Genomic DNA, 27311 nt, shown 5'->3' on the forward strand with positions numbered 1-27311 from the left:
AATCTCCTTGCTTAGAAGTTTTTAAGGTCAGGCTTGACAAAGCCCTGGCTGGGATGATTTAGCTGGGGTTGGTCTTGCTTTGAGCAGGGGGTTGGACTAGATGACCTCCTGAAATCTCTTCCAATCCTGATATTCTATGATTCCATGAAAATATTCTGATTTTCCCTAACAAACCAGCTACGGTGGAGGGAAAATGTTTGCCACAACTTTACGGTTTATTGGCTTTTCTATGAAAAACTGAAATACATCAATTTCTCCAGGATGCTGTTTGGTTTGGAACAACGCTGGGTGGAGAACTGCCGACCTGCTCTACAGCGTGATATTGCTGTACCAAGGGGTTTAGGAGCCTAAAGACAGAGTAGCGCCTCATTTGCCCTTAGACTTGCTAAGGCCTGTCTAGGCACCTAACCCCCTTGCTACGTCCTGTCCCAGGCATCTAGTGGAGCTGGGTAACGGGGGAGATCCAGGGGCTACAGCAGAGAACCGTGGGGTATGGGGTGGCCCCCCATTACCTCTGGTGCCCCCTGCTGCTGCAGTGCCTCGCCATCCAGCTGCACAAGGTACAGCGCTTTGCAGTGCAGATCCGGGAGGGCCGTGCCTGGCACCGTCAGCACCTTCCCTGGTTGGAGCTCCCTGCTGTGGCCTGCAGCTCCCAGCGCCCTCTCGGCCAGGGCCCGGACCTCCTGAGGGCACCATTCCAGCCCATCCGTCTCCAGCACCACCGGCAGCACCAGCACATCCGTCTGTCCCCAACACAGAGCCAAGGAGCGTCAACAGATGCTTGGATCAACTTCTTGGAGGCTCACCGCTCCCCCTCTGTGCCTGGGGACAACGGCCCCAGGAGGCTCCAAACAAGGTGAGCCCTAGAGAGACTGTCTTCCTACAGAGCAGCTGGGAAAGAAGGTGCTAGGGATAGAACCCAAGAATCCTGGCACCCATCCCCTCCTGCCCCCCGCTCTAACCACTAGACCAGGCCTGCACAACATGCGGCCCGCAGAGGCTCACTGTGCGGCCCGCGGTGGGATTCAAAAGGCCCTGAGCTGCCCACAGCTGCGGGGAGCTTAGAGCTCTTTAAATCTCAGCCACTGGCAGGGATTCAAAAGGCTCTGAGCTGCCCGCAGCGGCAGGGAGCCCAGAGCTCTTTAAATCCCAGCCACGGTCGCGATTCAAAAGGCTCTGAGTTGCAGGCAGCTGCAAGCTCAGAGCTCTTTAAATCTCAGCCACAGCCGGGATTCAAAAGGCTCTGGGCTGCCCGCAGCGGCAGGGAGCCCAGAGCCCTTTAAATCTCAGCCGCCAGGGCTGGCTTTAGGTCAATTCAACCAATTCCCCTGAATCAGCCCGCCCCTAAGAGGGCCACATGCCCAAGCCCCAGTACGGTGTACCGGCAAAAGCCAGTGCGCTGTAGCGGGGTGGCCCAGCTTCCCCAGGGGGCAATTTAAAAGGCCTGTGGCTCCCAGGCCCTTTAAATTGCCACCAGAGCACCACTGCTGGAGCCCTGGGGTAAGGCTGTGGGGCTCTGGGGGCTATTTAAAAAGTCCAGGATTCCCGTCGCTTCTACCACCCTGGCCCTTTAAATAGCCACCGGAGCCCCACCACTTCCCCAGGGTTCCCGTGGCTATTTAAAGGGCTGGGGCAGTAGAAGAAGGGGAGCCCCAGGCCCTTTAAATACCCCCAGAGCCCTGGGGTAGCGGGGGGCTCTGGGGGCTATTTAAAGGGCCGGGGATTCAGCTTCCTCTGCTGCCCCAGCGGGGAGCTCAGAGCTCTTTAAATCTCAGCCGTGACAGGGATTCAAACCTTCCTTAAATAGTCGCTGAAGCCACACCGCTTCCCCAGGGCTCCCTCAGCTATTTACAGGGCTGGGGCGGTAGAAGCAGGGGAGCCGCAGGCTCTTTAAATAGCCCCCAGAGCCCTGGGATAGCGGGGCGGGGAGTCTCCAGGTGCCTTTGCTGCCCTGGTCCTTTAAACAGCCCCTGGAGCCCCACCACTTCCCCAGGGCTCCTGCAGCTATTTATAGAGCTGGGACAGTGGAAGCAGGGGAGCCCCAGGCCCTTTAATAGCTCCTGAGTCACGGGCTGCTACTGCTACCCTGGTGGGGGAGGCAGGAGGAGGGGGCACTCACCATACAAGATGGGCTGTACCCCCTGTACCTGCACCAGTTGCCCGCAGCCAACCCTTGCCACACCTCCTGCCCTGCCTGCACCAGTTCCTGTCTGCAGACAGCCCTGCCCCTACTGCCCACAGCCAGCCCGTCTCCAGCCAGCCCCTCACCTCCTGCCTTGCCTTCAGCCCTGCACCAACCCATCTCCAGCCAGCCCCGCACCCCCTTCTCTCTCTCCAGCTAACCCCTGCCGCACCCCCCTGCCTGAAGCCAGCCAGTCCTGCACTCTTTTGTCTCCAGCCCTGCCAACCCATGCGGCACCCCCCCTGTGGCCCTGCCTGAAGCCAGCCAGCCCATCCCACACGCCGTCTCAAGCCTGCCCAACACCCCTTGCCCAGCCTGCAGCCAGACCCTACCTCCAGCCACCTCCTTCACACCTCCAGCCAGCCCCATGTCCACTGGTGCCCTGTAGTTCCCAGGGAAGTAACCCTGCACACGGGCAGGGAGCAGCTGGGACCCAAACGTGCACCCTAGCACACCCTCAGGGAATGGCGGAGCTCATTTCTAGTTCAGACACATCTTTTTAAAAAAGAACTTTAGGTAGAGTTAACATACATCTGTACTTTCCCGGACATGTCAGGCTTTTTGGATCTTAAATCGCCATCCAGGAGGAAAATATGGACATATGGTAACCCTATTGGTACAAAAAATACATACTGTGGCAGAACTTTTTATAGGGAACCAGTTGCTAAGAAATGAAAGGCTTTTTTTTTTACATTTTTTTTCTTTCAGTCATCCCTGCCGGGGCCCCGCCGAAAATGTTGCAGTTGGGTCCCGCACTTCCTAAAGCCGGCCCTGCCAGCTGCGGATGGGATTCAAAGGCTCTGGGCTCCCCACAGCCGTGGGGAGCCCAGAGCCCTTCAAATCTCAGCCGTGGCCGGGATTCAAAGGGCTCTGAGCTGCCCGCAGAGATTCTCGGCCGTGGCTGAGACTTAAAGGGATCAGGGCTCCCCGCCGCCACAGGCAGCCCAGAGCCCTTTGAATCCCGGCGGCGGCTCCAGTGGATGCGCTGGGGCTGGGATTTAAAGGGCTCGGGCTCCCCTCAGCAGCAGGAGCTCTGGGCCCTTTAAATCCCTGCCCCAGCCCCACAAAGCTCTGGGTTCCCGGAGACGCGGGCCCTTTAATTTGCCCCTGAGGGCTCCCAGCCAGCTCTTCAGTGGGAGCCCCTGGTTGATTTAAAATCAAGTATCACCTCCCCACCCCCAACCTTCCTTTTTGGCCCACAGCTGTTTTGCTGGGGCTGCACTGGGAAAGGAGGATTTGTTTCTGCAGGGCTGGGGGGTGCTGGGGTGGAGTGTTTCCGCGGGGCCGGCGGGTTTCGGCCCTCAGCTGTTTTCCTTGGAGTAATGTGGCCCTTGCCGCTTTACAAGTTGTGCAGGCCTGCACTAGACCCCACACCCCTCCCAGTGCAGGGATAGAACCGAGGAGTCCTGACTTCCAACCCCACCTGCTCTAACCACTAGACCTCACTTCCCTCCCAGTACCAGGGATAGAAGCCAGGAGTCCTGACTTCCAACCCCACCTGCTCTAACCACTAGACCCCCACTCCCTTCCCAGTGCAGGGATAGAACCCAGGAGTCCTGGCTCCCAGCCCCTCTCTAACCAAGGCACTGACCTTCTGGCTGGCGAGGGACCCGCTGACCACCTGAGTGCAGACTCTCTCCTGGGCCTGAAGGACATTCCCCAGCAGCTCCTGCTGGCTCTCGCCAAGCGGCCACCGCTTGGAACATGCCCTATGGAAGGTGGCCACCAGGGCCCCATCAGCAGCCACCACAGAGATGCTGCTCAGGGGGGCGGTAGGGCGGCCCCAAGCGAAGATGTTGATGGCCTCAGTCACAGCCTCCACCAGCCACGCACCTTCCGAGTCCACGCAGATGGCCACAGAGGTGACCTGCAGCCGGGCCACAGCCTCCAGGGTCAGCAGCACTGCCCCAGCTGCCAGTCCCACAGCCCCTGGCGGGGAGCAGACTTCCAGGTGGGCATGAGGAGCCCCTCGCCGGCTCAGCGCCCTCCAGGTCACCACGCTGGCCCCGCTGTCCGGGTCGGACTTGCCACCCAGCCTCACCACAGCGCCCGCCCGGAGCCCGGCGCCGTCTCCCTCCCTGAGGAACAGGCTGAGCTCTGGGCACAGACGGAAGAACCGGCCCACCGAGGGCACTGCCCTGCCCACCAGGATCAGCAGCTCACTGATGGCCACTTTGGCAGCCAGTGCTGCCTCCCGGGGGCCGGAGAGGGCCAGGGTGCCAGCATCCCCCTGGCAGTGCCCGCTGGCCATCACCTGCCAGAGGGAGGGCACCAGGACCCCCAAAAGCTGCTCCCACAGGTCCATCTCTGGCAGTGTAATGAACAAGGTCTCTGTGCATCGGGCTTCCGGGGGTGCTCCCTGTGGGCCCCGGTGGGGGGGTCTCGGCTCTGTCCTCACCACAGGCCCCTCAGGGCACAGCTTGGCCCTCTCCCCTGCCTTGGTGTCACTGGTTGGGGGCTGGAGGCACCTCTCAGCTCTGCCCCGGAAGGCCACTGGCACACCAAGCTTGCTTGAGAGTCGTCCCCAGACAGCCAAGACTGGTCCCATCGTGGCCTGGAGCGCCCGGCAGGTCGACAGCGAAGCCTGCAGCAGTGCAGAGGGGCCAGAAACGGCTCACGGCCCACGCCTGGTCTTGGAGCTCTGCTAGAGACAGCACCGGGTGGTGGGTAGAGTGGGCACCAGCAGACTGGACTCCTGGGTTCTATTCCTGGCTCTAGGAGGACAGTCGGGTCTAGTGGTTGGGAGGGGCTGGGAGGAGGAGGAGAGATGTTCCCTCAACAGGGTGCTGGCCAGCCAGTGCCGCCCTTGCCCTGGGCCCAAAATGGGTGACCGGTGCCAACGCCAGTGCTGTGTCTGGCCCTTGGCTGTGCCAGCAGCCCCCAAGAGATGACCCACTGCTCCATGGCCACCAATCCCCCTCCATCCCGGGCACTCCCACATACCTGCTGCTCCAGCCTCTGCGCACACAGCCCCCTCTGTGGGCTCACACTCCTCCGAGCCCTCCTTGGCCCAGGCGCAGCTGGGCAGAGGAGCTGCCAGGGCAGATTGAAACCTCCCCGGGCACCCGGCTGGGGAGTGAAGGTTCCCCCACCCGGGTTTCACTTTCCATTCCTCCCCAGTGCCGGTGAGTTTCATGCTTGTGGGTGGGGCAGGGAGGCCCTGGCCCCAGGAGAAGCCACGCAGCTGAGGTAGAGCTGGAGAGGCCAGGGGATCTGGGAAGCCAAGTGGAGAGATCGCCTGCAGGGCTGGGCACATCCAGAGCAAACCAGGGCAATGGGCCAAGGGTGTAGCTGAAATCTGTCTGCAGAGCGACTCACAAACACCAGCCAGATCTCCTTGTGCCCAGACTGAATGCTGAGCCTTGCCCCCTGCCCCTGGAGTCACTCCCAACAGCAGTGGGGACAGGGCTGGATTCTGCTCCCAGATCCCTGGGGTCAATCCAGAGTCATGCCCTGCCTGCAATGGGGTCACTCCATTGAAGTCAATGCGGCCAGGTGGCCAGGTGGTGGATTGTGGCCAGTGCAGCATTGCAGCCAGCAGTGTGATGGTGGTTTGCTGGCCAGCCGCGTGAGCTGGGGGTGTTTGGGGGGAGCGTGTGCCCTGGGGGCAGGGGATGGAGAAGGAAGCTGGGGCTGCCAGATGGGGGGAAGTCAGCTGGCAGTTGCAGGTGGATGGACGTGCCAGAGCTGGGCTGGATTTATTGCCCACAACCTGGTGGGGGGGGGGAGATGGGGGTCATCCTATCTCTTTGCAGTGTTGTCTGTGGCTGTTCCGCATCCCAGCACCAGACAAGCCATCACTGTGCAGTGTTATATGTGGCTGTTCCCCGGGTGCCCCACCCCAGAGCTGGCTTCATCTCAGAGGCAGGTGCCCCATCCTCTCTCCTGGGCTACATTTGCCATGCCCACTGCCCTCCACACCCTGCAGGCAGCCCCCAAGGAGGGGGCTATCAGCCTGGCTCAGAGCAGGAATTTTGGGCTATTGGTGTCACTGGGCTCTGGGGCAGCCCTCTAGCATTGCCCCCCCTGGGTATCATGTATGGACCCATAGCAGCTGGACCCCAGTACCTTAGAGGCCATCAGCCAGCGCCGGAGATTCATGTGGTATTACTCTAATGCGGGAGAGGAGAGCCCGTAGGTGTTAGGGGGACATCAGTCTGTGTGACCTGCAGAACTCACTGCTTTGCGTGTTTGGGACGGTGGAGGGGCAGGGTGCAGACCATGTGTGGAAAGGGGCTATGCTGAGCAGGAATCACAGCCCACCAAGCCACCCTTAGTCCCTCGCGCTGTCCCCTTGCCTGGGCTTCCTGCATGACAGTGGTTCGCCCGGTGCTGAGATGCAGCTAGCTCTGGGGTGGGGCTAGCTTGGCACTGAGATGCAGCCAGCTCTGGGGTGGGGCAGCTGGGGAACAGCTGCACATAACACCACATGGAGATTCCCTGGGTTGGGAATTGGAAGAGACGGGGTGCAGGAGATTGGGGTGCACGGGAAGAGCTGGGGGCGCACTGGTAGGGCTGGGGGTACAGGGATGGGGGTGCAGGAGGTTGAGGCGCACAGGGAGAGCTGGGGGTGCACTGGCAGGGCTGGGGGTACAAGGATGGGGGTGCAGATTGGGGTGCACAGGGAGAGCTGGGGTGCAGGAGATTGGGGCATAGGGATGGGGAAGCAGGAGCTTGGATGCACGGGGAGAGCTGGGGGCGCAAGGCCATACGATCTACCCCCCCCTCCCAGCGCAGGGGCGGGGAGGCCCCGCAGGGCATGCCGGGACTTGCAGTCCCGCGCGTGGCATGCCGGGAGCGGTAGTCAAGCCCGGGGGACACTGGATCCCACCGGGGTCCCAGCGGAGCGTGGCGCCCCCTGCGGTAAGAGCTGGGCCGGGCCAGTGCTGTGGGGCGGGGGCGGCTGCTGGGCTCGGAACCCAGGAGTCCGGCCCCTCCGCCAGCCACTAGACTCCCCCCCCGGGCGGGGCTCGGAACCCAGGAGTCTGGGATCCCCCTCCCCCCAACCACTAGACACCCCCCCCGCTTTCCTCCTAGAACTGGGATAGAACCCAGGCGTCCAGGCTGCCAACTGCCCCACGCGATTCCCATCCCCGAGTGGCAACAGGCAGCCTGGGGCGCTTCCATCTCCCTGGTGTTTCTCCTCCCGCAGGTGCCGGGCCGTGGAGCAGGATGGCCCAGGGGTCCCCTCCTGTGATGTTGACCCCGGCTGGGCTTGTAGCCCGAGGATGCCCACAGCAGGGTGGAGCCAGTGCCCCCCAGCAGGAGGGGGATGGCGACGGCGGGCACTGGGCCAGTGGAGACGTGGGGCCGGATGTGTGGTGGGAAGAGGTGCATGGAGACATGAGGACACTTTCAGATCTGGGTGGCCGAAGGAGGGGGGACCATGGGGGCCAGGCCGTGGGGGAGGGGGAGCAGACAAGGGCTGGGGGACAAACTGCCTCGGCGCGCCCCCGGCGGTATGGGTGCAGCGTGTGCGGCAAGGCCTTCTCACAAAGCTCCACGCTGATCGTGCATCGGCGATCGCACTCGGGCGAGCGCCCCTACGCCTGCGAGGAGTGTGGCCGTGCCTTCGCCCAGAGCTCGGGCCTGGCCAAGCACCGGCGGGTGCACACAGGCGAGCGCCCCCACCCCTGCCCCGAGTGCGGACGGCGCTTTGGCAAACGCTCGAACCTGGCAGTGCACCGGCGGGCTCACACTGGTGAGCGCCCCTTCCCCTGCCCTGCCTGCCCCAAGACCTTCGCCCGGCGTGCCGACCTGGCTGTGCATGGCCGCACCCACACTGGGGAGCGGCCCTACCGCTGCGCCGACTGCGGCAAGGGCTTCAGCACTGGCTCCAACCTCGCGCAGCACCGGCGCACGCACCAGCCCGATCGGCCTTACCGCTGTGCCCAGTGTGGGAAGGGCTTTCCCGGCAGCTCGGAGCTGCTGCGCCACTGGCGCTCCCACACCGGAGAGCGGCCCTACCATTGCGGCATCTGTGGCCTGGCCTTTGCCCACAGCACGGTGCACCGGCGCCACCAGCGGGCCCACCTGGAGGAGTCGCCCTACTGCTGCGGAGACTGTGGGCGCAGCTTCGCCCAGCGCTCTGACATGGTGGTGCACGGCCGCACTCACACCGGCGAGCGCCCCTACCGCTGCCCCGACTGCCCCAAGGCCTTTGCCCAAAGCTCCCACCTGGCCACCCACCGGCGCAGCCACACCGGCGAGCGCCCCTACCGCTGCCCTGACTGCCCCAAGGCCTTTGCCCAGAGCTCAGCCCTCACCGTGCACCGGCGCACCCACACCGGCGAGCAGCCCTACGCCTGTGGCGAATGTGGCCGACGCTTCCACCGCAGCTCCAATCTTATCCGTCACCAGCGCACCCATACGGCCGAGCGCCCCTTCGCCTGCCCGCAGTGCGGCCGACGCTTCCACCGACGCTCCAACATGGTGGTGCACCAGCGCATCCACTCCCGGGCCAAGGGGCTCTGTCCGCCGGCTGCCGGGGACTCTGCCAGCTGGGAGGCCTTGGAGACAGACAGCCCTAGCCCTATGGCCACAGCTACAGGGACTATATAGCCCTGCCCTGGCCCTAGAGCCTCGCTCGAATGCTGTGCTCTCCTCAGCCCGTGCCGGGCGCTGCACCCCCAAAAGGCGCTCAATAAGGTGGGGCGAGCAGAAGGATTGCAACTACCTAGCAGGGAGAGCACTCGGCATGGCCGCTTTGCCCAGCTGTGAGGCCCAGCCGCGGCAGCAGCAGTGAGACAAAGTAGGCTGGAAGCTCGGGCCACGTTTGCATCTTGAGAGCGATTTGCCAGGGAACTGCCCCCTCCATCACTGGGCACTGTTACAGCCAGACCTTGCTGGGAGGCAGGTGCTAGCTCCACCACCAGATAGGGTCTGGCCGCTAGGATCTTCGCCAGCTCCCGGCTCTGGCGTTCAGGGACCAGCTACCGCTGGAACGAGGATGAGGATGGTCTGCAGGCTGCATGTGGGGAGAAGGGGAAGCTGGGCTGATGCTTCTGCTTTAAAATAAAGCATTTGTACCCTTTTGCAAGATGATCCCCATTTCCTCAGGGACCCTTGTCCTGCTGGGAAGCCACCCTCCCCAGTGGTAGGTGGTGTCCCACCCACACCTGGGTCATGCCCAGCCTCGGAGTCCACAGCGCCCAGGTGAATGGAGACAAGCTGAAAATCTTGCGGGAGGGGAAGAAAATAATCTGCATAGAGAGGTAGCAGAAGGGCTCATAGCTGGGGCAGTGGGGGGGGGGGGAGCCTGAAATAAGATGGATTACCGAAACGGCCCCAGTCCCGTTCTGGATGAGCTAAAATAACCAGACTGGGGCCATCTATACAGAATCTGGGGGGGTGGGGGAGGTTCAATGATCTGAACTGGGCTAGGAGTCCCTGTGGTCCATATGGGACTATATCAGCCCAAGCAGGGGGCTTCATAGATTCCAAGGCCTGAAGGGGACCATTGTGATCTTCTCGGCTGACCTAGTATCTCACAGGCCAGAGAACCGTTCCAAACAATTCCTGGAGCGGGTCTTGAAACATTTGAGTGAGATTTAGAAATCATCAGCGATGGCGAATCCACCCAGTCCTTGGGACGTTGTTCCTGAGGTTAATTACTCTCCTTGTTAAAAAGCTATGCCTGATCGCATGGACCAGATTGGATTGGGATATATGGCCTGGCATGTGTCTGTAGGGGTGAGATTCTGGCTTGGTTCTGTAAGAACCCACGAAGGGGTGCTGGTCAATATGGGATTATATGGCCTATGTGGAGGGAGGTCAGCTATAAAAGGATTTGGAGTAGAAGACTCTGAATTGGGTTGTGAACCCATATAAGGGGTTGTGGGAAGGGTCTGTATAGAATCACCTCCTGGGGTAGAGCAATCCTAACCTACAAAGCTATATTGCCCTGGTGTAATTATCTATCACATTCAAGTGAACAAGGGGAACAAGTGAAGGTCGCAAGGTCAATCGCTGAAAACGTAGCCAGCAGCTCAATGCAGGACTGTGTCATCCTTCAGCCCTAAGAACGAGGACACTTGGTGTCCACACTCTGGACCCTGCCTTGTTTAGTTGCACGGGATAAACAGCAAGTCAATATCTTGGTTGGCAGGCCATATTCACAGACCTGGATCTTATCTTCCCCGTGGTTTGGGGGGAACAGGGGGTTACCCCATCTAACAGCTGGTTTGTATGGCAGCTGCATGGCCCATACAGATCTATATGGCTTACAGTAGGCTGCGAGGCAGCTGCAGGGCCCATACAGAGGGTTCAGGAGGAGCAGACAGAGCAGGACCCCTGAGGCTCATTTCACTAACCTACCGGCTGGTGAGAGGTGGCAGGGGAGGGGTAATGAAAAGGATTAATTTCTAACCGCTGGTATATAAGCCTCCCAGATGCTCTCCTGTTTCAAGGTGACGGTGAGCAGGCAATGCACTACCCGGCATGCGCCGCGGGGTATGCAAATCGCACCCCTCCCTCGTCTTCACCCGAAGGGTTGATCTAAGGGGGCGCGCGGCCGGCTCCCAGCATGCGCCCCTCCGTCTATGCAAATGAACCGGCTCCGCCTGCCAGTGAGTGTCGCCGAGTGCTAGCCCGGTGCGTCTCTCCCATAATGCCCTGCGCGCCTACCCGCTAGGGGGCGGGACTCGGGCTCCTCCACGGGCGGGGCTAACGCAAATAAGCGATATGCAAATGAGGACGGGCTCCTCGAGCGCTCGGTTCCCGGAACTTTCCCTGGAGTGCGGGCGGGTGGGGAGGTGCTGCCGCTGCCAGGTGGGGGAGGGGGACCCCTTGGGGGGTGCAATGCGGGAAGGGTGTATGGGGGTGCAATGGGGCGGGGAAGCACTGGAAGCGGTGCAGGCGTGGTTGGGGGGTTGCACTGGGGAAGGGTTGCGGAGGGTTGGGGGGTGCAATGGGTCAGGGTTACAGTGAGGGAGGGGTGCAGGGGGACCCTAGGGGGTGCAACAGGGCTGGGGTTGCAGTGGCGGTCTGGGGGCATGCAGTGGGGGAGGGGGTGCTCTGGGAGTCCCGGTGGGGGTTGGTGTTCTGGGAGACAGGAGCAGGGGTCAAGGGGGAAAACCACGGAGGGTGAGGATATTGCATTGCAGGCTGGGTGGGGGACGCAGAGTCCCCGCGGGGGAGGGAACTGGTTCATGGAGCGCTCCGTAGATCATGGTGGGGTGGTCCATATAGGGCTGTGTGGGTGGGTGAACATGCTCATTCATATAGGTCTGTGTGGCTTTGGGGATCTGCTGGTACATACAGGCTGTGTGGATCTCCATAGGAAAGTCTGTATAGGGTTATATGCTGTGTGTTTGGGGGGGATGCTGATCCATACAAAACTATGAATTGCTGTAGGCTGGTCAATATAGGGTTATATGGCTGGGGGGGGCGGGTAAGAAGCTATATGAATTGCAGTAGAATGGCCCATCTCGGGCTCTATGATCTGGGGGCAGGGTTATGCTGGTAAATACTGGGCTATATGGATCTTGGTAGGATGGTCTGTATAGGGCTATATGTCCTGGGCAGGTGCTGGTCCTTACACGGCTGTATGGATGGCAGTTGAATGGTTCATATGGGGTTATATGGCCTGGGATGTGTGCGTACTGGTCCATGCAGGCCATATGGATGGTAGCAGAATGGTCTATGTGGGGCTGTAGAGCTTGGGGATCACAGTCTGTGGGTCCCTGCCTCCCTTCTCTCTGCTCGCCAGCCCCGCTTGTGACTCCCAGGATGAGCCGGAAGCGAAGGGCAGCCGAGGCGAGGGGCGCGGGCCTGGCACTGGAGCTGCGCTGGGAGTGGCAGGACCCCGGTGGCACCTGGCATCGCTTCGTGCCTGAGCAGAGCGAGGTGCTGACACAGGCAGCCAGGTGAGTGCCAGGAGGGCATATCGTGGCCCGGGCCATGGCAGGGGAGTCACAGGCTCTGAGCCGCATCCATCTCCCCCCAGGGCAGGGAAGCCCAGCGTGGCCGTGGGCTCACATGTGGACCTGCGGCGGATGGTGCAGCGAGATGGGCAGACGGGGCAGGACAGATGCGTGGCAGCCGCTGTCCAGGACCAGGACTCCTGTGAGTGCCCAGGGACCCCTGGCGGGGGAGCAGTGTTGTCCTGGATGCCTGGGTCCCACGCCTTGTCCTGATCACTCCCAAGTTATGGGGCCCGCTAGGGGTCAGCACCCTGCTGTGCTGCCCGGACACCTGTGTCCCATGGCCCAGTCACGGTCACTGCCCCAGAGGCTGAGAGCTGTTGGGCCCCCAGGGGTGAACGCCCTGCTCAGCCATCTGGACACTTGGATCCAATGCCCGGTCACCATCACTGCCCTAGAGGCTGGGAGCTGCAGGGCACCCTAGGGGTTAGCACTGGCAGGGAGCTAACAGGATGCCCGTGGCCCAGATTTCGTGTGGTGCTGGCAGGGGGACGAAGAGGGGGAATGGCTTCCCTACCCTGCCGATACCTGCCTGGCGCTGGAGCAAGCACGGCGCGGCGACGGGGGGCCCAGCCTAGAGGTGACGTTCAGTCGGACCCGCTACACATTGGACACAGCACAGATGACCCAGACCAACGTCAGAACTGGGTACCAGCGCCGGATGGAGCGGAGGGAGTCAGGTACCTAGAGAGCCAGGACTCCTGGGTTCTCTCCTAGGCTCTGGGAGAGGAGTGGGGCCTAGTGAGTAGAGCAAGCTCTGTGGGGAGCGGGAGAAGGGGTTCAGGCTCCCAGGGCCCAGCTCCGGTTGGTGAGCAGGTCTCGGGCACCCGAGGCGGGGCAGGCCTCACTGCCAGAGTGTAAGCTCGTTAGTCATTAATCATCCCCCAGGGAGCTGGGAGGAGAATCTGACACCAGCACAGCTGGGTCACAGCGACAATGCACAGGGTGACTCACCTGGTGCTGAGATGCGGCCAGCTCTGGGGTGTGGCACCCTCCCCTCCCCCTCTGACCCGTGGCCTCTCTTCACAGACGCTGTGGATAATGATGGGGGATCTGAGCCCAGCTTTGTCCCTGGCTCCTCGTCCCCCCAACGGCCCCCAGCGCCGAAGAGACGCCAGGATGTGGGGGCCAGCCCCAACCCCAGAGCCGGGGAAGAGAGCACAGGTGAGGGGTGCAAACTCTGCTGGCCTCTCTCTGCCAGCTGTTCCAGCCCTGGTTTTCTGGCTCTGCCCCCTTCCACTAGATTAGCATCTAAAACAGGGACAGCAAAACTTTTTGGCCTGAGGGCCACATCAGGTTTTGTAAATTGTATGGAGCACTGGTTAGGGGAGGGGGTCGTGGCCTGGCCCCCACCAACTATCTGCCCCTCCCCGGACTCCTGCCCTCTCCATACACCCCCGCTCCCTGTCCCCTGACCGCCCCTGGAGCCCCGCTGCCCCATCCAACCCCTCCTCTCATTCCTGACACACCCTCCCACCCCCCCGGACCTCTGCCCCATCCAGCCACCCCTTCTCTTTTGGGGGAGGGATAGCTCAGTGGTTTGAGCATTGGCCTGCTGAACCCAGAGTTCAGTCCTTGAGGGGCCATTTAGGGAACTGGGGTAAAAATCTGTCTGGGAATTGGTCCTGCTTTGAGCAGGGGATTGGACTAAATGACGACCTGAGGTTCCTTCCAACCCTCATATTACATGATTACATGATTCTTCCAGCCCCCTACTGCCCCATCCCACCCCTCCTCCTTCCTGACTGCCCCCCAGGATGCTTGCCCCCATTCAACCCTCTGTTCCCCCCCTTGACCCCATCCACACCCCCACCCCCGACCACCACCCTGAACTCCCCTGCCTTCTATCCAACCCCCTGCTCCCTGCCCCCTTACCGCGCTGCCTGGAGCACTGGTGGCGCTACAGCCACGCCACTGCCACCACACAGCACAGAGACGGGGTCAGGCCAGATTCTGCAGCTGCACTGCCCCAGGAGCTCGCAGCTCTGCCGCCTAGAGCATTGCACTGGCAGTGAGCAAGCGAGCTGAGGCAGGGGAGGGGCCAGGGGCTAGCCTCCCGGGGCCAGGAGCTTGGGGGCCGGGCAGGACGGTCCCACGGGCCATAGTTTGCCCACCTCTGAACTAAAATGTGTGCTCAGGAATCCCAGCTGCCCCCACGCCCCCGCCTTGCTGCTCCTGGAGGAGTCACTTCGCATCGGTTCGTGCTCAGCCTCATTCTGCGTAGCCACCAAGCAATCCGGGGTGCCGGGCACCACCTTGGCATCACTTCCCCCTCCATCAGCTGGCGTCGCCGACAAAAACGTCCTGGATACAATGATTCCCCAGTGGCGACGATGTGTGGGGATCTATCAGTTAGCCAGTTTTTAATCTACATCAGGCACTAGCCCACAGTGCTCAGTTTTCAGTCGGGTCACACAGTGCCAAGTTGCACACGCCATATAAAGTCCCTGTATCAACGAAACCCGTAACGTCACCAACGGATGAGATCAGCTTTGTTTGTTTTCCATGAAACCTGCCTGGCCTTGCTGAGGTTCTTGTGCTTTAACCAGGGATTGCTTGAATCCCACGGCAGCTTTTGTGTTACTCTGCCTGGGCTTTTTGTCAGGCTAACCGGCCTAAAGCTACCCACTTGCGCTGCACTCATCGGCTCTTCAGGAATGTTCCCTCTGTCCTGGGGTTGATTTCAGATGAATGCCAGCAGGTCGGAGCTCATCTCGGTCAGCTCTTTTGTGACTCTTGGGTGCGAGTTAGGCAGCCAAGCTGATTTGGAAATGGGTGTGGTTTATAAGTTCCTCCCCTATCCTGCGCTAGGAGTGTGTGACATCGGCCTTGGACGCTGCTGGCTCCTCGTGGCTGCCTGGGAAGGGGCTGGTGGTGTGGCTGGAGCTCTGTTGTTCCTTGAGCACCAGGTCCTGCCTTGGTTCACGTCCCCGGGATCCCTGCACTGATATCTCTTAACACCCCCTCCCCCCTATTTCTGTCTGTCACCCCCAGAGGTCGTCAAGACCCTGATTGTGAAGGGGAAGGCGCCGGTGGATCCCGAGTGCTTGGCTAAACTGGGGAAGGTAACGCAAGACCTCCTGCCCTGGGGCTGTTCAGTCCCCACGCCCCTGAACCAGCCAGTCCCTGCCCTGGGGCGAGATCAGGGCCAGTGCCCCCTAGAGGGAAAAAGCCCCATGCCCCATTCCCTGCCCCCTGAACCAGCCAGTCCCTGACCTGGGGCAGGATCAGGGCCAGCGCCCCTAGAGGGAAAAAGGCCCATGCCCCATTCCTTACCCCCTGAACCAGCCAGTCCCTGACCTGGGGCGGGATCAGAGCCAGTACCTCCTAGAGAGGCAAAGTCCCACATCCCTGAGCCAGCCAGTCGCCCCTGGGGTGGGATTGGGGCCAGTGCCCCCTAGAGGGGACTTCCCCACACTCCATCGCCTCCCAGGGCTAGCTACGGCTCAGGAAGTGCCCATCTCCCCCCAGGCCCACGTGTACTGCGAAGGGGACGACGTCTACGATGTGATGCTCAACCAGGTGAGTGCAGCGCTGTGGCCCTCCTGGCCGGGGAGCCACCTGTTCAGGAGCTGGGGGAAGGGGGGCTGCTGCGGGCAGAGACCCCCCCAGCCCTGTCCCTAATGCCCAGCCCCCCATCTGTCCATCCATCCCCCAGACCAACCTCCAGTTCAACAACAACAAATTCTACGTCCTACAGCTGCTGGAGGACGATGGGCCGCGGAGCTACAGCGTCTGGATGCGCTGGGGGCGTGGTGAGCGGGGCGGGGGCCATGGGGGGCTGGGTGACTATTGTGGGGCACCAGACATGGGGGCGGGGTTGGCCGGGGGCTGGGGTTTGGCAGGGGCTGGGTGCATGGCAGGGGTTGGGGGGGGAGAGCAGTGTCCCCCATCACCACATTTGTCGTGTTCCTGCAGTGGGGCGGCCGGGCCAGCATGCACTGGTGTCCTGCGCTGGGGACCTCACCCAGGCCAAGGAGGTCTTCACTAAGAAGTGAGTCCCCCCCTCCCCTCCCCAAACCCCTTGGAGCCTGCCCCCCTCCTCGCCCCCCTCTCCGCTCTCTCCCCAGGTTCCTTGACAAGACCAAAAACCACTGGGCCGAGCGGGGCAACTTCCAGAAAGTGCCTGGCAAGTATGACCTGCTGCACATGGACAGCCGGCCCCCTGTGAGTGTGTCTCCCCCCTTACAACCCCCCCATATGACCTGCACAAGGACAGTCACCCCCCTGTGTGACACTCCCCTTACAGCCCCCCCATAAAACCTGCACATGGACAGCCGGCCCCCTGTGAGTGTCCTCCCCCTTACAGCCCCCCCATAAAACCTGCACATGGACAGCTGGCTCTCCGTGAGTGTCCCCCCCCTTACACTCCCCCCAAACAACCTGCACAAGGACAGTTGCCCCCCCGTGACACCCCCCTTACAGCCCCCCCATATAACCTGCACATGGACAGCCGGCCCCCCGTGAATGTGACCCCCCTCCATTACAGCCCCCCCCGTACGATGTGCACAAGGACAGCCAGCTGCCTGTGTGACCCTCCCCTTACAACCCCCCATACGACCTGCACAAGGACAGCTGGCCCCCCATGAGTGTGATCCCCCCCTTACAGCCCCCCCCGTCCCCCGTAGGACCTGCACATGGACAGCTGGCCTCCCATGAGTGTGACCCCCCCTTACAGCACCCCCATACGACCTGCACAAGGACAGCTGCCCCCCGTGAGTGTGACCTCCCCTTACAGCCCCCCCATACAACCTGCACAAGGACAGCCACCCGTGTGACCCCCCCCGTACAATGTGCACAAGGACAGCTGGCCCCCCATGAGTGTGACCCCCCCTTTACAGCCCCCCGTAGGACCTGCACAAGGACAGCCGCCCCCCTCCCCCGTGAGTGTGACCCCCTACACATAGCCCCCTACCCCATACGACCTGCACATGGATCCCGAAGCCCATGCAGGCCCCCCCAACCTGCGTGGAGAAGTAGTGGCCCTGTGTCCCACCTCCATGGGAGCAGTGGCGGGATGGGGGTGCTCCGGGCACGGCTGGGAGATTCAGTAACAACCCTCCCCCCGCCCAGGCCGCAGAGCTGAGCTGCACAGGGGCACCCCAGCCCAAACCGGCCTCACGACTGGACCCCCGAGTGCAGGCGCTGCTGGGGCTGATCTGCGACCTCCAGGCCATGGAGGAGATGGTGCTGGAGATGAAGTATGACACCAAGAAGGCTCCTCTTGGTGAGCCCCCGTGGACGTGGGTGGGAGGGATTGTGGGTAGTGGGACCCGGCAAGTCTGACCTATTCCCCCCAGGGAAGCTGACAGCAGATCTGGGCTGTGGTTGAGAGGGTTCTGGGGGGCAGGGGATCTTGGGGGAGTTGGGGGACCTTTGGGGGGGACTGGGTGCCAGTGGTTCTGACCTGCTTCCCCCAGGGAAGCTGACGGTGGAGCAGATCCGGGCTGGGTTTGAGGGGGATCTGGGGTACAGGGGCTCTGGGGGGAGTTCAGGGGCCCTTGGGGGGGTGCCAGGCGCTGGTGGTTCTGACCCATTCCCCTCAGGGAAGCTGACAGCAGATCCAGGCTGGGTTTGGGGGGACTCCAGGGGGAGTTCAGGGGCCCCTTGGGGGTGCTGGGTGCTGGTGGTTCTGACCTGCTCCCTCCAGAGAAGCTGACGGTGGAGCAGATCCAGGCTGGGTTTGGGGGGGCTCTGGGGGGAGGTCAAGGGGCCCTGGGGGGTGCTGGGCGCTGTTGGTTCTGACCTGCTCCCCCCAGGGAAGCTGACGGTGGAGCAGATCCAGGCTGGGTTTGGGGGGGCCCTGGGGGGTGCCGGGCGCTGTTGGTTCTGACGTGCTCCCCCCAGGGAAGCTGATGGTGGAGCAGATCCGGGCTGGGTTTGGGGGGGCTCTGGGGGAGGTTAGGGGTCCCTGGGGGGTGCCGGGCGCTGTTGGTTCTGACCTGCTCCCCCCAGGGAAGCTGACGGTGGAGCAGATCCGGGCTGGGTTTGGGGGGGCTCTGGGGGAGGTCAGGGGGCCCTGGGGGGTGCTGGGTGCTGGTGGTTCTGACCTGCTCCCCCCAGGGAAGCTGACGGTGGAGCAGATCCGGGCTGGGTTTCAGTCACTGCAGAAGGTGGAGGTGGTTCTGCGGGCCGGGGACACTGGACGGGCCCTGCTGGAAGCCTGCAACGAGTTCTACACCCGTGTGCCCCATGACTTTGGGTCAGTGCCCCCAAGTGCCCTACCCCGCTCCCCCTCGAGTGCTCCTCCCAGCATGCCCCGCTGTGCTGAGTGCCCCCCGCCCGCTCTGAGCACCTCCTGCCTAGGGTTGCCAACTTTCTATTTGCACAAAACCAAACACCCTTGCCCCACCCCTCCTCTGAGGCCCCGCCCCCTGCTCACTCCATCCCCCCCTCCCTCTGGCACTCGCTGTGCCCACCGTCACTGGGCTAAGGCAGGGGGTTAGGGTAGATGGGGTGTGAGGGCTCGGCTGTGAGGGGTTTGGAATGCAGGGGGCTGCAGCGTGGTCGGAGTGAGAGCTGCAGCTCGGGGTGCAGAAGGGTGCTCTGGGCTGGGATCGAGGGGTCTGGAGGGGGCAGGGGTTGGGCACAGACTCTGGGCTCCGCTCACTTCAAGCAGCTCCCAGAAGCAGTGGCATGTCCCCCCCACCCCCCCGGCTCCTATGTGGAGGCACAGCCAGGTGGTTCTGCGCACTGCCCTGTTCGCAGGTGCTGCCCCCACAGCTCCCATTGGTCGGGAACCACGGTGCTTGGGGTGGGGGCAGCGTGCAGTCCCCTGGATGCCCCAGTGCCTGGGAGCTGGAGGGAGGACAGGCCACGGCCTCCGGGAGCTGCGCGGAGCCAGGACAGGCACGGAGCCTGCCTTAGCCCCGCTATGCCACCAGCTGGACTGTTACTGGCTCTTTCAGCAGTGCTGACCGGAGCTGCCAGGGTCCCTTTTCGACTGGGCGTTCCAGTCAGCAACCGGACATCTGGCAACCCTACCCCTGCCCCTCCGAGCACCCCCTACCCTGCCCCGCTCTGCCTCCTCGCTGGGGCTTCAGGTCCCACCCCGCCCCCCAGGCCTGGCTCACTCTGCTTCTCCCCCACGCACACCCAGGCTTCGGCCACCCCCATTGATCCGGACGTGGCAGGAGCTTCAGGAGAAGGTGCAGCTGCTGGAGGTGAGCGGAGTGGAGAGAATCTGTCCGTCCATCTCTCTGTGTGTCCATCCCCCTCTGACCCCTGACTCCCCCCAGGCCCTGGGTGAGATCCAGATCGCCGTCAAGCTGGCGCGCTTGGAGCCGCACAGCCAGGAGCACCCGCTGGACCGGAGCTACCGCACGCTGGGCTGTGAGCTCTGTCCCCTGGAGCGGGACTCTGCCCACTTCCAGGTTGGGGGCTGTGAGGGGCCAGCAGTGGGCAAGCTGGGGGGCAGGGTGGAGTGGGGAGTGGTGAGGAGCAGTGTAGGCTGGGGGGACGGGAAAGGGGGGCAGGGTGGGGCTGGGGAGGCCAGGTGAAGGGGTGTGACCAGGGGAATATGGGGGGTGGGGCCTGAAGGGGGCAAGGTGGGTGGGGAGGGGGATAGGGCTAGGGTTGGCTCAGGCCCCACGGCTCCCCCCAGGTGCTGGAGCGGTACCTGCTCTCCACCCACGCACCCACCCACCGTGACTACTCCATGGAGCTGCTGGAGGCTTTCACCGTGCACCGGGCCGGCGAGCCCCCATTCCGCACCAGCCTGCCCAACCGGTGAGGGGCCAGGGGAAGCTATCCAGGGAGCTGGGCAGGGGGGCCCAGGGGTGGGAACAGGCGAGTTTGTCCTGTGCCTGGTGGGTTACATCTGTCTGTGCAACCAGGCTGCCCCCCAGCTCTGTCAGCTCCTTCCCAACGCTGCCCCCTCTCCAAGCTAAGCGAACCCTTCTGCTCTAGTGCCAGGCACGGGGGAAACTGAGGCACGCAGCAGCAGAGTAAAAGTGTTAGGCAATTCACGCTTGTCACAGGAATGGCCGGTGGGGTGGGGCTTGAATCCCAGCCAGTAAAGGGGCTGGGTACTGGGGGGGGGGGGAGAGGCTAGGCATGGGAGGGAAGGTTTAGGGGCTGGGAATGGGGCTCACTCCCCCTCATTTCTTCCCCCCAGGACGTTGCTGTGGCATGGCTCCCGGCTGAGCAACTGGATGGGGATCCTGAGCCAGGGGCTGCAGGTGGCGCCCCCTGAGGCCCCCGTTACTGGCTACATGGTGAGACCCCCCCTTTCCCCCAGCTGCCTGCCTGTCCCCCCTCTGCCCTTTCCCAGCTCCCCCCCAGCCACTCTAATCCCTCACCCCACCGTCTCTCACCCCCAGTTTGGGAAGGGCATCTACTTCGCAGACATGTCGTCCAAGAGCGCCAACTACTGCTTTGCCTCGCGCCAGCGCAACGTGGGCCTGCTGCTGCTGTGCGAGGTGAGCGCCACCCCAGAGCCAGCCCCCTCGCAGGGAGCCAGCCTGGCTCAGAGCACCTGGGTTCATGCCTGGCCCTGGGAGGGGAGTGCAGCCCTGGGGTTAGGAGCCCAGACTGCTGGGTTCTCTTCCCCCTCTGGGCAGAGCGGACGGGCAGTTGTGGACTTGGTGCCCGTCTCCCATTGCAGGTGGCCCTGGGCGAGTGCCAGGAGCTGCTGGAGGCAAATGCCGAGGCCGGGGAGCTGCCGCCCGGGAAGCACAGCACCAAGGGGCTGGGGAAGCTGGCGCCTGTTCCCTCCAATAGCATCATGCTGTGAGTACCGGGGAGGGGGCAGGGCTGGCACAGCATGATGGGGGCCCAGAGGGGACAGCATGAGGGGGAAGCTCTGCCCCCTGGCACGATGGCACCGCCCCTTCGCTGCTGCTCACAGTGGAGACTTGCTTGGCCCCAGGAGAGGCTGGTTTGCGGGACTCTCCTGCCCCCACCCCCATTTATTTCATGCCCCCAGGCAAGACACTAACCATGCCTGCTCCAGCCCCCCTCCTGGACCCCCCCATGGTTTGGTTCCAGGCCCAGAGAAGACATCGCTGTGTCGTGTTTGAACAGCCCGGCCCAGCTGCCAGCTCAGGGCAGTGGGTGAAGGCCGGCAAGGGGAGAACCCGGCCTGCAGGTGCAGCGGCTCAAGCAGAGCTGGGTGCTCAGGCCCCAGGGTGCTGCTCGGTGCCAGCCAGCTGGGGGGGGCTCCAGGGAAAGAGCAGCAAACTTGTACAGCCCAGGAGCCCAGCGCTGCCCCCCCAGAACCGGGGGGAGAGAACTGGGCATCTGGGGGGCTGAGCTACCCTCGCCCTGACCCCTGCCTCGTCTGCCCCCAGGGATGGGGCCGCAGTGCCGCTGGGCCCAGCCGTGGAGACGGGCGTGACGAACCCCCATGGCTACACCCTCAACTACAATGAGTTCGTCGTCTACGACCCGGGCCAGGTGCGGATGCGCTACCTGCTCCAAGTGCGTTTCAACTTCGCCCCGCTGTGGTGAGCCCCCTCCGGCTCCTGGGGAAATGTCCCTGGGCTTCTTTCTACAGCAATAAATTGTACCAGCCCTGATTGCGGCCTGCTGCATTTCTGGTTGCAGCCACTAGGGGGCAGCGTGCTGGAAATGGGGGGCAGGGCTGCTGAGCCAGGAGCCTGGCTGCCCCCCAGGGCATGGAGGTGCGACCCTCTTGCCCTCATTCAGCCCCATGGAAAGGCCAGAAGCAGTAACACAAGGGTGGGGCCTGATAGTTACCAAGTTTACCAAGGCACTGGGGCGGGCAGGGGGGGCCAGCCAGGACAGCTGAACAAAGGCCGGGTTCTGTGGAGCTCAGCGAGTGGCTTTATTGTGCCATCGCCGCTCACATGGGTGGGGGTTCAGCCTCGGCCCCCTGCAGACAGGCCCACTCCAGGAAATAGATGTTGCCCAGGATGTCGCCCACAGCCAAGAGCAGCTGGGAGGCCGGACCGGGCCAGGGTTGCAGGCAGGAGACGGGGGCAGCACAACGGAACTGCCCCAGCTGCAGAGAGAGAACCAGGGGTCAGAGTTTGGGGCTGCAGGTCGGGAGGGAGGGGCACCGGCAGTGCTGGGGGTGGGGGACAGGGCTGCACCAGCAGGGGGCTGTGGTTCGGGAGTGAGGGGCACTAGCTGTGCTGGGCAGGGCTGCACCAGCAGGGGGCTGCAGGGTGGGGCACTAGCAGAGCTCGGGGTTGGGGGAGCAGGGCTGGGCTGGCAGGGGGCCACGAGTGGGAAGTGAGGAGCATCGTTTCATGGCACCCACCAGTCTCCCCGTGATGTGCTCCCAGATCTTGATGTCTCCATCCAGCGCTGCCGTCACCAGCACGTCCCCGCAGCTGTGCAGCGCCGTGACCTTGGCATTGTGGATCTGAGGGGCACAGGCCGTGAAGGGGTTAACACGTAGGAACAGGAGGCCCCTGCCCCAGCCCAAAGGGGTTGCGGGATCGGCTGCCCCAATGGTTCACCCCAGACTTGCCGCTTCCGGGGAAGAGAACGAACCCTCGGCCCCCCCGCACCAGGCTCAGCAGGGGCCAAGCCCCTCGGAAGGGCGGACAGACGGGCGCGCAGGCGCACGCGGCCCAGCCGGCGAGCACTCACCCGCTGCTGCTGCCACCCCACGCTGCTCCAGGACTCGGCTGCATCATCCTCCTTGCTCCACAGGGCCCGAGTCCAGAGCAGCCCGGCGGAGCCAGCGAGGAGCAGGGATGAGTCTGCAAAGGGACAGAGCTGAAACTCCTGCCTGCCCCTCACGCCCAACCCAAAGCCCCTGGTAGGCCTGCGGTGCCCCTCACTCCCGACCTGCAGCCCCTGCTCACCCAGCCCTGCGGTGCCCCTCACTCCCGACTCACCGGGGCTGAGCCAGGCCCTGCTGAACCAGCTGGAATCGGCATCCTCATCCTGATCCCAGAGGTGGATCTTGGCCTCCCAGGATTTCTCCAGTTCCTCCGACTCCCCCACCCTCTACAGAGCAAAGAACACTGGTGTGGGTGCCCGGATTCCTGGGTTCTCTGCTGTGGGGCCTAGTGTGCTGGTGGGAGGGAGGAGGGTGGGGTGGGGCGGGGCTGGGTACCAGGACACCTGGGTTCTCTGCCAGCTCTGAGAGGGAGTGGGGCCTGGCACGTTTGGGGGGCAGGGACAGGGCTGGGTGCCCGGATTCCTGGGTTCTCTGCCCAGTCACTCACCAGTTCGTACAGGGTGGGTTCTCTCACCCCCTTCCACAGAAGAAGCCGCCCATCTGGGGTCACAGCCACGTCAAACAGGTACTCGGGGGGTTCTGGAGCCCAGGTGTCCGGGCTGACTAAGCTACAGGGGCAGAGATGAGGGTCAGATCCAGGAACATGGGCTGCCCTCCCAAATCCCCCACTCACCACAGGAGCTGCAGCCCCCCCCCAACTCCCCACTCACCAGAGGGGCTTCAGCGCTGTCCAGTGGGCTCGGAACAGCAGCACCTCCCCGTTCGCCAGCCCCAGGACCAGAGAGTCGGGGGCCCCGGCTGGCCCCATGCAGGTAACAGGAGCTGCCACCTCCCCCAGGGGGCACTCACGCTCCAGGCTGAGAGAGAGACGCAGTCAGTGTGGGGCCCAGGCCAGACTGGTACGGGAAACGGGACCCCGGCGTCCTGGGTCAGTAGGGCATGGCACTCCCCTCCCCACCCTGGCTCCCCAGGGAGAGATGGGGCCAGGAAGGGTCCCAGACGTCCAGCTCAGCCCCGCTCCCCCAAGCCCCCCCCAACCTTACCTGAGGGCCCCGGTATTGGGGTCGCTATGCAGGCCCCACAGCCAGATGCTCCCGGCCGCCAGTGCCACCAGGAGGCTGCAGGAGGAGGTGAAGCCAAGAGCACACACACTGCGCGAGCCGGCCTGTGTAGGAGGGGAGTCAGCGGGGCTTGGACTGAGGCCCCCCGCACCTTCCCCCAGCCACCCTGACAACCTCCCTCCTGCCCCCCATCCCGCCCACTCCATCTGCCTTGCCCCCCACCCAGTCTCCCATCACATCCCCCAGCTTCGGGGGGCAGCCCCCTCTTCCCAACCCCCCCCCCATTCAACCTACCTGCACTGCGGCCAGGGCCTTGGCATCCCCCCACACAATCAGCTCCCCACACTCCCCGCCTGACACTGCCAGCGTCCCGTCGGGAGACCAGGCCAGGGCAGAGACGGCCCCACGGTGCCAGCCGGGCCCCTCAGCACATCCTGTCAGGAGAGAGACAGGATTCCTGGGTTCTCTCCCTGGCTCTGGGAGGGGCGTTGGGTCTGATGGGTGAGAGCAGGGGGGCACTGGGAGCCAGGACTCCTGGGTTCTCTCCTGGCTTCGGGAGGGAAGGTATCTGGTGAAGGAGTCTCTTACCTGTTTGCCAGGGTGCTGCCCACCCACGCACAGCACCATCTCCCGACACCGTCAGGATGCGGTTGGCAGCTGGGCTCACGGCAGCGCCACACACTGGGGCACTGTGCCCCACCAATGCCCGCGGGCGGCCGAACTGCAGGGAGGAGAAAGAAGTTAGTGAGGGGGAGGAGCAGCTAATGCCCTGGGGCAGGGTCCCCATGTGGGGGGAACAGCACCCAAGTCCCATCTCACCTCGAGGGGGCTCCAGAGCTGCACCCGCCCGTCGCAGCCGGCGGTGGCCACCACGAAATCGCCGTCTGCAGGAATAGAGCAACACGGAGAGATGGGCACAGGGTGAGAGCTGAGGGCACTGGGGGTCAGACCCACACTGGGGGGGCAGCGCCTGCTCACCTGCTCCCATGAAGCTGGCGCCCTGGTTCACCAGCCCAGGGTGCGCCGGGAAGCGGGTCAGCTCCATGCCCAGCATGTCCCACGCTGCCAGCGTCCCGTCGCGGCCCAGCGCCAGCACGTGCCCAGCCTGCACCGAGAGAGGTGGTGAGGGACGGTGCCTGTGCCCAGGGTGCCCCCTCCCATCCCCTAGCTCCATACCGTGGCCAGGACAGCACTGACAGGGCCGCAGTGGGGCAGGAACTCACGGAGCTGCTGGCCGGTTGCCGGGTCCCAGAGCCGCACGGTGCCATCGCTGGAGCAGGACAGCTGGGGGGCAGAGAGGGGACAAGTCAGGGAGGAGCAGAGGGAGCCGCGCCCTCCCGCCTCCCTCCCAACTACCCCCCACTCACCAGCAGGGGCCCGACCCAGACGCAGCCAGTGAGCCAGTCGCGGTGGCAGAAGGGGAGTGAGCGCCAGAGTGGGGGGGCTCCCGGCGCGGGGCCCCCCACGTCCCAGCACAGCAGGGTCTGCGGGGACACAGGGATACAGCACGTCTGCTCCCCCCACCTCCCAGTGCCTATCTCACAGCACAGCAGCCCCACGCCTGCCCCACGCCGCTGCCTAGTGCCCAACACACCGCACTGCTGCCCCACCCTGCCCCCTAGTGCCCATCTCACAGCATGGCTGCCCCACGCCTCCTCCACCCTGCCCCCTAGTGCCCATCACACCGCACTGCCACCCCGCCCTGCCCCCTAGTGCCCATCTCACAGCACAGCAGCCCCACGCCTGCCCCACGCCGCCGCCTAGTTCCCATCACACCGCACTGCTGCCCCACACCACCCCTAGTACCCAACACACCACACTGCCACCCCACACTGCCCCCTAGTGCCCATCTCACAGCACGGCTGCCCCACGCCTCCTCCACACTGCCCCCTAGTGCCCAACAAACCACACTGCTGCCCCACACCGCCCCCTAGTGCCCATCTCACAGCATGGCTGCCCCACACTGCCCTCTAGTGCCCAACACACCACACTGCCGCCCCACGCCTGCCCCACACCGCCCCCTAGTGCCCATCTCACAGCACGGCCGCCCCTCACCTTGTCCCTGCCTCCCGTGGCAAGGTGCCGGCCGTTGGCGCTGAAGGCGCAGCAGGTGACAGCAGCCGTGTGGCCCCACAGGATGGCCAGGGGGGCTGGGGGAGGGTCCGGGAGGGCCCGTCTCAGCATCTTGGCCAGCCACAGGCAGATGGTGAAATCCTCTGGGGATGGGAGGAAGGCTCAAACTATGGGCCCAAAGTCAATGCCATGCCCCCGCCCACCCCGTCCTGCCCCCACCCCATAGTCCTTTGGCACTGCCTGCCCCGCCAATGACCCCCAAATCTCCCGCTCACGGATCTGGAAACACCCTATCCCCAGCCCCTCCCCACATCCTGCAAGCGCGCCCCCTGCCCCCAGCCTTACCTGAGGCAGATGCCAGCAGCTGGGGCGAGGCGGCTAGGCCCAGCACAGCCCCTTTGTGCCCCCTCAGCTCCCACAGGGGGCAGGCCGAGCTGCTCGTCAGCGCCCAGCCGCGCAGGGTGCCGTCCCCGCTGCCTCCGGCCAGCACAGCATCCCCGAGCCAAGCCAGACTGGGCACCGCCACCCCCCCTGCCAGGCAGCGCCGCCCGGCCAAGCCTGCAGGGAGAGGAGAGAATGAGGGGGGCCAATGCCACAAGGAACCCAGGAGTCCTGGCTCCAGCACCCACCCCCACCCCAGGAGTTCTAGCTCCCAGCCCTCACCCAACCACAGAACCCAAGACCTGGCTCCCCAGAACGGAGGAGTCCTGGCTTCCAGCACCGCCAACCCCCCGCCCACTAGACCTCATTTCCCCCACAAGCTGGGACAGAACCCAGGCATCTGGGCGCTTACCCCAGGGAGTGCCGTAGACCCAAACATCATCTGAATGGTGCCCCACAGCGAGCAGGGTGCCAGCGGGGTTGGGGGCCACGCAGAGGGCTGGAGAAAGTGGCCCTGAGCCCAGAGCGCCCTGGGCATGGCCTAGGTGCCCTGGCCAGAGCTGAACCTGGGCCACAGATCAGGGGTTAGTGCTGTGCGCCCCATCCCTGCCGCTGCCCCTCACTCCTGACCTGCAGCTCCTGCTGCCCCAGCCCTGCCCCCCGCACCTCCGTCGGTGCCCCCATTCCTGCCGGCAGCCCCTGCTAGCCACCCCCCCACCGGTGCCCCTCACTCCCGACCCTCAGCCCCTGCAGGCCCAGCCCTGCCCCCCTCCCTACCGGTGCCCCTCATTCCTGCCGGCAGCCCCTGCTAGCCACCCCCGCACCGGTGCCCCTCACTCCCGACCCACAGCCCCTGCAGGCCCAGCCCTGCCCCCCTCCCTGCCGGTGCCCCTCACTCCCGACCTGCAGGTCCTGCTGCCCCAGCCCTTCCCCCCTCCACCTCCGCCGGTGCCCCTCACTCCTGACTCACAGCCCCTTCTAGCCCAGCACTGCCTCCCACCCCGCTGACTCTGCTGGTGCTCCTCACTCCCGAC

At 63.9% G+C, this 27311-nt stretch overlaps 3 protein-coding genes across 16 annotated transcripts in view; 2 read left to right on the plus strand and 1 right to left on the minus strand.

Annotated features, from left to right (window-relative positions):
• The first annotated feature begins 6959 nt into the window (after positions 1-6959).
• Positions 6960-9215, plus strand: LOC115637943 (zinc finger protein 664-like). Its single transcript, XM_030539536.1, has 2 exons — positions 6960-7045; positions 7335-9215. The coding sequence occupies exon 2, from the start codon at positions 7355-7357 to the stop codon at positions 8741-8743; it is 1389 nt and encodes a 462-aa protein (XP_030395396.1). The 5' UTR covers positions 6960-7045; positions 7335-7354; the 3' UTR covers positions 8744-9215.
• A 1637-nt stretch (positions 9216-10852) lies between these two features.
• LOC115637940 (poly [ADP-ribose] polymerase 2-like) lies at positions 10853-21625 on the plus strand. Of its 10 annotated transcripts, none has more exons than XM_030539530.1 (19): positions 10853-10951; positions 11892-12048; positions 12129-12247; positions 12573-12785; positions 13135-13269; positions 15100-15170; positions 15577-15627; positions 15764-15860; positions 16024-16099; positions 16176-16272; positions 17179-17332; positions 18169-18307; positions 19205-19268; positions 19344-19478; positions 19709-19833; positions 20222-20321; positions 20427-20525; positions 20711-20835; positions 21396-21625. In XM_030539530.1, exons 2-19 carry the CDS (start codon positions 11912-11914, stop codon positions 21553-21555), a joined length of 2097 nt encoding a protein of 698 aa, XP_030395390.1. In that variant the 5' UTR covers positions 10853-10951; positions 11892-11911; the 3' UTR covers positions 21556-21625. The 10 variants fall into 10 exon arrangements, 9 of the variants coding, with proteins under 9 accessions (XP_030395390.1, XP_030395391.1, XP_030395392.1 ...); XM_030539531.1 differs by having other exon boundaries at positions 10870-10951; positions 11911-12048; XM_030539526.1 differs by lacking the exon at positions 10853-10951 and having other exon boundaries at positions 11175-12048.
• A 75-nt stretch (positions 21626-21700) lies between these two features.
• Positions 21701-27311, minus strand: part of TEP1 (telomerase associated protein 1) — a 29108-nt gene continuing 23497 nt past the window's right edge. For 4 of the 5 annotated variants that reach the window (XM_030539520.1, XM_030539523.1, XM_030539521.1 and 1 more), the window contains 16 exons: positions 26690-26843; positions 26242-26454; positions 25879-26039; positions 25191-25307; positions 25000-25107; positions 24802-24928; positions 24643-24707; positions 24412-24544; positions 24118-24257; positions 23806-23927; positions 23473-23619; positions 23250-23370; positions 22917-23028; positions 22666-22778; positions 22331-22435; positions 21701-22069 (listed from right to left, as the gene is read on the minus strand). In XM_030539520.1, coding sequence (XP_030395380.1) covers positions 21911-22069; positions 22331-22435; positions 22666-22778; positions 22917-23028; positions 23250-23370; positions 23473-23619; positions 23806-23927; positions 24118-24257; positions 24412-24544; positions 24643-24707; positions 24802-24928; positions 25000-25107; positions 25191-25307; positions 25879-26039; positions 26242-26454; positions 26690-26843 — 2097 coding nt within the window. In that variant the 3' untranslated portion in view covers positions 21701-21910. The remainder of the gene's footprint in view (positions 22070-22330; positions 22436-22665; positions 22779-22916; positions 23029-23249; positions 23371-23472; positions 23620-23805; positions 23928-24117; positions 24258-24411; positions 24545-24642; positions 24708-24801; positions 24929-24999; positions 25108-25190; positions 25308-25878; positions 26040-26241; positions 26455-26689; positions 26844-27311) is intronic. The other variant, XR_003997368.1, reaches the window with a different exon arrangement.

Source organism: Gopherus evgoodei, chromosome 21 (genome assembly GCF_007399415.2).
Source record: "Gopherus evgoodei ecotype Sinaloan lineage chromosome 21, rGopEvg1_v1.p, whole genome shotgun sequence".
Classification (NCBI taxonomy): Eukaryota; Metazoa; Chordata; order Testudines; family Testudinidae; genus Gopherus; species Gopherus evgoodei.

What these genes read in the sequence shown, in the direction of transcription:
- LOC115637943 (XM_030539536.1), top strand. Translation starts at nt 7,355, where the DNA reads ATGGCCCAGGGGTCCCCTCCTGTGATGTTGACCCCGGCTGGGCTTGTA.
- LOC115637940 (XM_030539526.1), top strand. Translation starts at nt 11,774, where the DNA reads ATGTGTGCGTACTGGTCCATGCAGGCCATATGGATGGTAGCAGAATGG. An exon ending in ACGATGTGATGCTCAACCAG is followed by an intron (nt 15,628 to 15,763) that starts GTGAGTGCAGCG and finishes TCCATCCCCCAG; the next exon opens with ACCAACCTCCAGTTCAACAA. An exon ending in CGCACCAGCCTGCCCAACCG is followed by an intron (nt 19,834 to 20,221) that starts GTGAGGGGCCAG and finishes TCTTCCCCCCAG; the next exon opens with GACGTTGCTGTGGCATGGCT.